A 7500-nucleotide genomic window follows, 5' to 3' on the forward strand; every position below is an offset into this window, starting at 1 on the left:
AAAAAACTGATATGTCTATACCTTATGTATATATAGCCTATTTAATTTAGTTACCGTGGTTTTTACCTAGAGGCTACGCTTTATAATAAATATTAAGATCTACTTTAAACCAAATATATGTTTAACCAAATATATATTTAACCAAGGTTCTAATATTTAATAACATTTACAAATAGCCTAATTAAATGTACACATAGGATCAATGCACAGGCCGACGCCAACAAACATCGACCCGTTATATAAGCTAAATTAAACGGACATTTTTTTTTAACTGTGACAGTTACACATATAGAGCAACGATGATAACAAACGAATGAACACATCCATGAACAGCAATGCAAAGTTTAATTTATTAACAAAAATTCGCCAGTTTCAAAAAATGTTAGGCCTGTGACCTACAATATAGGCTTGGGCTGTAGCATATTTAAGGAATTCAAAATGTGGGATTTATAAAAATATTTTATCATGTCGATCCACGTGGGCAACCAACATTGCCTATGGTCATGATTCATTTGACACGTATAAAAATACAACAACTGTACATCCCAAAGTCGGCTCATCTAGCCTATCTACATCTTAGCGGCTCCATGGAGATCTGCGTCAGGATCCCAGGCTGCCGCCCCAGGTCTGCAGCGCCCTCTGGTGGTGAGACCTGGTACAACATGGGAATTTACCGTGCATGGGTTCTAGAAATAAGATCATGTTCAAAACAACGTTTACATTCAGGGCATTTAGCAGACGCTTTTATCCAAAGCGACCTACAATAGGTACATTTGTCAGAAAAAAGAAAAACAATATATAGCTGTCGGCCTACAGTAAGGATGTTCATAGAACCAAGTGCCAAGCACTAACAATTGTTAGGTTAACCCATTCCCAGAATAAAACATATTTAAAATACATTTAAATCGTCTCTTTCTCCACCTTGAATGTGCTATATCAACCACACAATAAAAACCGTATGGCTTTATGGCGAAATATGACCAAAATAGTGAGCTATATTTATATTTCTTTCAGATAGATTCAGTCTGCTCTATTCTATTAAGCACATCTAAGATTTAATTTTTTTTTTTTTAATTTTACATTTTGCCTAATGTGGGAAAAGAGAGTCAATGAGGATTATGGGATTTTGAGCACACATTGTTTCCCAATAAATCTTGCCTGTCTGTCTCTCCGTCTGTCTGTCCGTCAAACTGTTAGTCTTTCTGTGTGTCCGTCAGTCTGTCTCACCACCGGTTTATTCCAACAGACATCTACAGAGCATCTGCTAAGCATTCATCCAACAATCTGTCCCCAACTCAAACACTAAAACATTATTAAACACATAAATAGGCCTACTCAATCCGGATCTCAAGCGTCCAATCACGACGCTTAATGGACGAAGCCCGTGAAGTGCAGCAGCAGGTAGTTCTGGATAAAGATGGGCAGGGGCAGCTTCGGGACCACCCTGAGCAGACGCCCCTCCAGGTAGACCCGGACCCTGCAGCGGGCCAGGTGCTGTAGGGAGCGGGGGGTCCGGGCCAGGGAGAACAGGGACTCATAGAAGTCCTGGTGATCCTGGGTTTGGGAACGAACCACAACAGGACACTTCGGTGAGTGTGGACGTTTTCTCTGCGGTTGATTGAACCTTTCGCCGCACAAATTAAATCAAGTGTGTAGGAAAAAATACGAAATAAGCATTCGTATATTAATATTCATATAGCCTACTGTATATGTTATATCTATAATATTTATATACATAGCCTACAACCAATATATTTAGATATGACATTGAATATAAAATAAATCCAATGTAATTCACCTCATCATCAGAACAATCTCAATAAATCAATCATCGAGAATAAAAACGTGAATTTAAAGTTTTCCTCAAATCGACAACGCAACAGTTGCGACGCCGAGATGATGATGATGATTATGAGGATGATGATGATGAGGATGAGGTCAACATCTCCTTACCTTCAAGACCTCCAGGGGCACGGCCTCCACCCAGGCGTCTGTGACCTTCAGCCGGCTGTAGGCGTTCAGCAGCACCTCCACGGTACGAGGAGACCCGCAGCAGTGCTTCAGCACCTGAACACACATGCACACGCACACACACACACACACACACACACACACACACACACACACACACATACACGCACACTCACGGCCGTCAGGCGGGTTTAGCGACACAACAGCTAAAGAGACGCTAAACTAGTGGACGGTGGAAACCCGTTCAGCGCGACTGAGCTCGTGATTCCATAGTATAAAAATAAGTGAAGTAATTAAACACTTGTGAAATGAACAGATTGGTCTTCCCTCTAGGGGTTTAACTGGAAATTATGCAATTAGCGCTAATTAATCTCCTATTAACACTTGCCTAATTAGGAGCCGTGCCTCTTTCTGCTGTGGCCCACGTGGGTTCAGCAGCGATAGTGGTAGTCAAGCGCCCCGCGGAGTGGGAAACGCCTCACGTCGTGTCACGGAATAGGGAATCGTGAGGTTGTGAAGACTTTAGTTTCACACAAAGCCGGCTTGTTACCTCCAAGTGTATTACACTTTTTGTGCTGGCTTTCCTTTTGGAAATAAAAAGAATGTCAAACTAACTGAATCGACGACCAAGAGTTTTTGTGTGCGAGTGTTAAAGCTGGGGTAGTAGGCTACAGCTTTTTTTAGACACATTTTTACTAATCTGTTGAAATTCTCTTAACATAAAAGAGAGAAATAAATTAATCAAATATTTTGGCAAAACTTCAACCCATCTGTAGCTGTTGAGGGCCTGTAATAACCAGTCCAATCATTTAATTCTGCCTGAATGAATTGATTGGATGGCTTTCCTGTCTGTCTACCTTCCTACCCACCTACCTGCATGCACTCCTCCCATGCATGACCTGAGTATTCCTCAAGGCCGGGCTGACCTACAAAGCCAACGAGCTAGTCCTCTTTTTTGGGAGAGTGGCTATGTAACAAGGGCCTGAAATAAAAAAAACTGAAATAATAATAACTTTATTTGACAGGAGGTAAAATAAAGTGGCCAAACCATAGTTAAAGTAGATGAAGATGAACGTACCATGGAGGGTAAAGGAAGTAAGATAAAGTTAAAGTAGCTGTAGATGAACCTACCACGGGCAGTAGGATAAAGTTAAAGTAGCTGTAGATTAACCTACCACGGGCAGTAAGATAAAGTTAAAGTAGCTGTAGATGAACCTACCACGGGCAGTAAGATAAAGTTAAAGTAGCTGTAGATGGACCTACCACGGGCAGTAGGATAAAGTTAAAGTAGCTGTAGATGAACCTACCACGGGCAGTAAGATAAAGTTAAAGTAGCTGTAGATGAACCTACCACGGGCAGTAAGATAAAGTTAAAGTAGCTGTAGATGGACCTACCACGGGCAGTAGGATAAAGTTAAAGTAGCTGTAGATGAACCTACCACGGGCAGTAAGATAAAGTTAAAGTAGCTGTAGATGGACCTACCACGGGCAGTAGGATAAAGTTAAAGTAGCTGTAGATGAACCTACCACGGGCAGTAGGATAAAGTTAAAGTAGCTGTAGATGGACCTACCACGGGCAGTAGGATAAAGTTAAAGTAGCTGTAGATGGACCTACCACGGGCAGTAGGATAAAGTTAAAGTAGCTGTAGATGGACCTACCACGGGCAGTAGGATAAAGTTAAAGTAGCTGTAGATGGACCTACCACGGGCAGTAGGATAAAGTTAAAGTAGCTGTAGATGGACCTACCACGGGCAGTAAGATAAAGTTAAAGTAGCTGTAGATGGACCTACCACGGGCAGTAAGATAAAGTTAAAGTAGCTGTAGATGAACCTACCACGGGCAGGGCCCCGGGCCACACCCGTATGGACCCGTAGTTGAGCAGCGACTGCACCACCCTCTCCGGCTGGTGCGCCGTCTTATAACACGCCACCTTCAGGATGTTGTGCATGGGCGCCTCGCCGCCGTAGTCCATGTCGTTCACCCCCGCCCCGTTGGCCAGCAGCAGCTCCACCACGTCCGCGTTGGCCTGCTTGCACGCCATGTGCAGCGGCGTGCGCTTGTCGCGGTCCAGGGGCCCCACGCGGGCCCCGGCCGCCAGCAGCAGCTGGCAGACCCGGTGGTACCGGGTCAGCTCGTGGGCCTCGTGGGGGTGGGCGCAGGCCGCGCCGAGGGGCGTGAGCTCCTCCTCGTTGCGGCGGTCCACCGCCGCGCCGTAGCGCAGGTAGAGGTCGGCGTGCTCCGGGAGGCCGTGCCGGGCCGCCACGTGGAGGGGCGTGTCCTCCTCGTCCACGCTGCGGCCCGTGATGGCGGCGCCGTACTGGAGGAGCTGCCGGGCACATCTGGGGTTAAGGGGGGAGGTTAGAAGGTTTTTGGTTCGAGGGAATCCCTAGATAAGATGGGAGTGTGATTAGTCATTAAAAGCCCCTCCCTGTGCCTGCCACCCCTATCCCTAGCCCAGGGGTGCCCAACCAGTCGATCACGGTCTACCAGTAGACCGCCGATAGATCCCAAGTCGACCGCGAGGGGTGGAAAAAATAAATAAATAATAATAATAATCATATAAAAAAACTAAAAAAAAACTTGCGCGGGACATATACGCGCGGCAGCGCATGCGCTGTCAACAGTAGTTGAACGCCGTCAACAGTAGTTACGCAGTCCTAAACGTTGGCATGGCTGAGGGGAAACGAGTTAAGACCTACCATTTCCCCCCCCCCCCCCCCCCTCTAGTGTCAAAAGGTTTGCAATGTTGACACTAGACTGGTAGATCTCGGGAGGTTGGCTACTTCAAAAGTAGACCTTGGGTCAAAAAAGGTTGGGCACCCCTGCCCTAGCCCATTCGGCCCAGAAATTGATTTTTCCATGAAAAACTAATCAACAAAGAACCTAAATCCTACTAATGCTATCATTGTTGTATCGATTCACAACCTAAATCCTACTAATGCTATCATTGTTGCATCGATTCTCAACCTAAATCCTACTAATGCTATCATTGTTGCATCGATTCTCAACCTAAATCCTACTAATGCTATCATTGTTGCATCGATTCTCAACCTAAATCCTTCTAATACTATCATTGTTGTATACGTTTCTCTACTTAAATCCGATTAACAATCTCAAGTTTCTCAACATAATCCTTTTAGTACTACTACTACTACTACTACTACTACTACTACTACTACTACATTGTTGTGTATACGCTTCTCAACCTAAATCCTACTATTACTACCATTGATGTGCATATTCTCCTCAACTGTCCACCATCGTCCCTCTCCCACCCGTCCACTCACTCGAGGGACTCCGGCAGGGTGCAGACGTGCAGGGGCATGAGGCCGTCCTCGGAGACGGCGTTGGCGTTGGCCCCGTGGCTCAGAAGCAGCTTGGCGCACTCGGGCTGGCAGCTCTCGCAGGCCTCGTGCAGCGCCGTGCTGCCGCCGGGTGCCAGCTCCACGTCGGCCCCCCGCTGGAGGAGGAGGCGAAGGCAGTCGGCGAAGCCCCGACACGCCGTGATGTGGAGCGGCGTGGTCAGCTCCTGCTCGTAGGATAGGGACCACAGCCCTGGACAGGAGGGGGAGGAGGAGGGAGGAGGGAAGGAGGGAAGGAAGGGAGGAAGGGAGGAAGGGAGGAAGGAAGAAAGGAGGAGAGGAAGGGAGGATGGAAGGAAGAAAGAGAAAGAAAGAAAGAAAGAAAGAAAGAAAGAAAGAAAGAAAGAAAGAAAGAAAGAAAGAAAGAAAGAAAGAAAGAAAGAAAGAAAGAAAAAAGGAAGTAGGGAAGAAGAAGAAGAAGAAGAAGAAGAAGAAGAAGAAGAAGAAGAAGAAGAAGAAGAAGAAGAAGAAGAAGAAGAAGAAGGATGCGGCAAAGAGGGGGAGAAAAGGTCAAGTTTAGACGCCCCCATCAGCTTCATTGGCATTCAGGTAAGACCCTCCACATAGTAGAAATGTAAAGTTAATCAAATCCTCCACTTTGGTTCATAAAAGATGATGTTGCTTGATGTCGTGCCTCCTCAGAACCGGACAACTTATCTCCTCCAAGAAAGTTTGTCACAATATGTCTCAAACTTGTTTCATATTTCCAAGTCTCCGGGATGACGTACTCAGTCCTCTGTAGTTGACCTGAAGCTCTTACACTCCTCAATGTTGCCGGTGTCATAGACAGAATCGACGAGGAAGCTGAACTCCTCGTCATCCATGATGCTGATCAGTGTCACACCGTCTCCCACCAGGAGAGCGTTCCAGAATTGAGAAACGCAACCGCTGGCCTGAGCTGTGGCGATCACGTCGCTGCGGTAGGACTTTGGCTTGCAAAATGCAAACTTGGAGAGTTGACGATCCATAACTATAAATATCGGAAACAAAAACGACGGCATCGACTGCGCTGTTTCTACGTTTTCATTCTGGTAAAGCGTTGAGATTGGATATGCTGCGCTTTCTCCTAGAGGAATCAAACCACAGGTCAGGGTTATTCAGGGCATTGTAACGTGATATCATGGTCAGCCCTGTGAACCGTGCCAGGGGTACGCCTCAGCAACAGATAGTGGGTCACATGTGGCGTGCTAACTGTTGCATAAGCACCGTTGCAGTCAGTGGTGAGGGGGTTGTGGGGGCTTTATGTTGGATGATGAGTGCATTTAAGCAAATTGCAACTTTGCAGTGTAATGCCAACAATGCATTATATTTTCAGTATACTGGATGTCAGACAATTCTAACCCCCAGCTCTGATGACTATAAAACATAACGGCATGACTTGGCTTGAATGTATTCTTCAGGTCTAATCCCAAGTTGTAGAAAACCCTCATACACTCAGTGTCAGTTTTCGATTGCCAGTGTATCCAAGTAACTCAAATTATTTTGAATCGTTAAGGCTCTATCCAACAGAAGTTGCGTGGCATTTTCCGAACCTCTTTTGTGAGGCGTCTGCATAAAGCCGGAAATTGGAATGGGACATTGTGTTTCAAAAATTGGGAGGGTTGATGGTGGTGGCTAGGGTAATGTAAAGCAAACTTCCTAGCCTATTTGAATCTGTCAAAAACAAAAGCCAAAAACCTGTCGATCCCTGCGCTGTGAGCTATCAGGTGACACAAGAGCCATTCAATTAGAAAATAATACTTGTAAGTCTAACACCAGTGCAGTCGTGTGTCATAACTATGATAGACATCAATATATCAGAATTAATCACAAACAAATGTTTGGGGCGAAAATATATATGAAAAATACCTTTATTTTCTTTTTTTGTTCTGCTGGGGCTATATCATGGTAATAAAGTAATTCAACAAGAGCTAACCCAATTTGGACCACACACGCACACACACGCACACGCACACACACACACACACACACACACACACACACACACACACACACACACACACAATTCTTCAGACATCATTGTCATCAACACTGCTCAAACATGAACCTCCACAAATGATTACTAAAAATAATTACCAGTGACGTCTCACCTTCCCCGCTGGCGACCCAACGCATGTCCCCGCCCCGGGGCTCGATGATGAAGTTGGCCCTGGAGTCCTTGGGGAA

At 45.6% G+C, this 7500-nt stretch overlaps 1 protein-coding gene across 3 annotated transcripts in view; it reads right to left on the bottom strand.

Moving 5' to 3' along the window:
- Positions 1–328: 328 nt before the first annotated feature.
- The window catches only part of asb10 (ankyrin repeat and SOCS box containing 10), a 7660-nt gene continuing 488 nt past the window's right edge, over positions 329–7500 (bottom strand). The window contains exons 1-6 of one of the 3 annotated variants that reach the window (XM_060058187.1): positions 7425–7500; positions 5260–5527; positions 3807–4311; positions 1954–2067; positions 1336–1554; positions 329–652 (exon numbers count right to left, since the gene is read on the bottom strand). The exon at positions 7425–7500 is cut by the window's right edge and continues 480 nt beyond it. In XM_060058187.1, the coding sequence (XP_059914170.1) occupies positions 1369–1554; positions 1954–2067; positions 3807–4311; positions 5260–5527; positions 7425–7500 (1149 nt within the window). In that variant the 3' untranslated portion in view covers positions 329–652; positions 1336–1368. Of the gene's footprint in view, positions 653–1335; positions 1555–1953; positions 2068–2101; positions 3099–3714; positions 3759–3802; positions 4312–5259; positions 5528–7424 lie in introns of those variants that run through there. The other 2 variants (XR_009526879.1, XM_060058188.1) reach the window with 2 other exon arrangements.

The sequence above is a fragment of the Gadus macrocephalus genome, chromosome 8, assembly GCF_031168955.1.
Source record: "Gadus macrocephalus chromosome 8, ASM3116895v1".
Classification (NCBI taxonomy): domain Eukaryota; kingdom Metazoa; phylum Chordata; class Actinopteri; order Gadiformes; family Gadidae; genus Gadus; species Gadus macrocephalus.